This window comes from Neophocaena asiaeorientalis, unplaced genomic scaffold (genome assembly GCF_003031525.2).
Source record: "Neophocaena asiaeorientalis asiaeorientalis breed wild unplaced genomic scaffold, Neophocaena_asiaeorientalis_V1.1 scaffold469, whole genome shotgun sequence".
Lineage (NCBI taxonomy): Eukaryota > Metazoa > Chordata > Mammalia > Artiodactyla > Phocoenidae > Neophocaena > Neophocaena asiaeorientalis.
This window is the reverse complement of record NW_020172691.1, coordinates 2,142,089-2,142,693: the sequence shown is the minus strand read 5'-3', so window position 1 is coordinate 2,142,693 and position 605 is coordinate 2,142,089. Positions and strand designations below refer to the sequence as shown.

The 605-nt window shown below is 64.6% G+C and overlaps 1 protein-coding gene across 1 annotated transcript in view; it reads left to right on the top strand.

The window, feature by feature from the left end:
- ARID3A (AT-rich interaction domain 3A) overlaps positions 1-605 on the top strand; it is a 29,202-nt gene that overhangs the window by 23,405 nt on the left and 5,192 nt on the right. Inside the window, exon 6 of the mRNA XM_024740007.1 lies at positions 396-579. Within this exon, the coding sequence (XP_024595775.1) occupies positions 396-579 (184 nt within the window). The remainder of the gene's footprint in view (positions 1-395; positions 580-605) is intronic.

The window sequence follows — 605 nt, the reverse complement described above, 5'->3', positions numbered from 1 at the left end:
GCCAGGTCTGGCCCACCTCCCCAGTGTCTAAGCTGCAAAGTGGATTAATCAAGCCCTCCCTCCCCCACTGCAAAGCCCCCAACACAGCAGAGTTGTTTTGGCAGCTGTCGTGTCTGTAGGAGGAATAACAAAGGCTGTGTTTCTCCTGCTGGGCCCCCAGGTTGGCCCTGCAGCTCCCCCGTCACCCACTCAGGTGAGAGCAGCATGAGGCCAGGTCACTGATGGAGAGACTGAGGCAGAGCTGCCTCCTCAGGGCTCTCACAAGCAGGGGTCTCACCCGGGCGTGGGACGGCCCCCAAGAGAGTGAGCCGCCCCAGGTCAGCTATGCCGAGGGGACCCGCGCTCACCGACGCGTCAGGCACCACCCCAGGTGACGGCACCCCCCCTCCCCGCAGGGACGCCCGTGAACCGCATCCCCATCATGGCCAAACAGGTGCTCGACCTGTTCATGCTGTACGTGCTGGTGACGGAGAAGGGCGGCCTGGTGGAGGTCATCAACAAGAAGCTGTGGCGGGAGATCACCAAGGGCCTCAACCTGCCCACGTCCATCACCAGCGCCGCCTTCACGCTGCGCACCCAGTGAGTGCCCGCCCACGGCGTCCGGG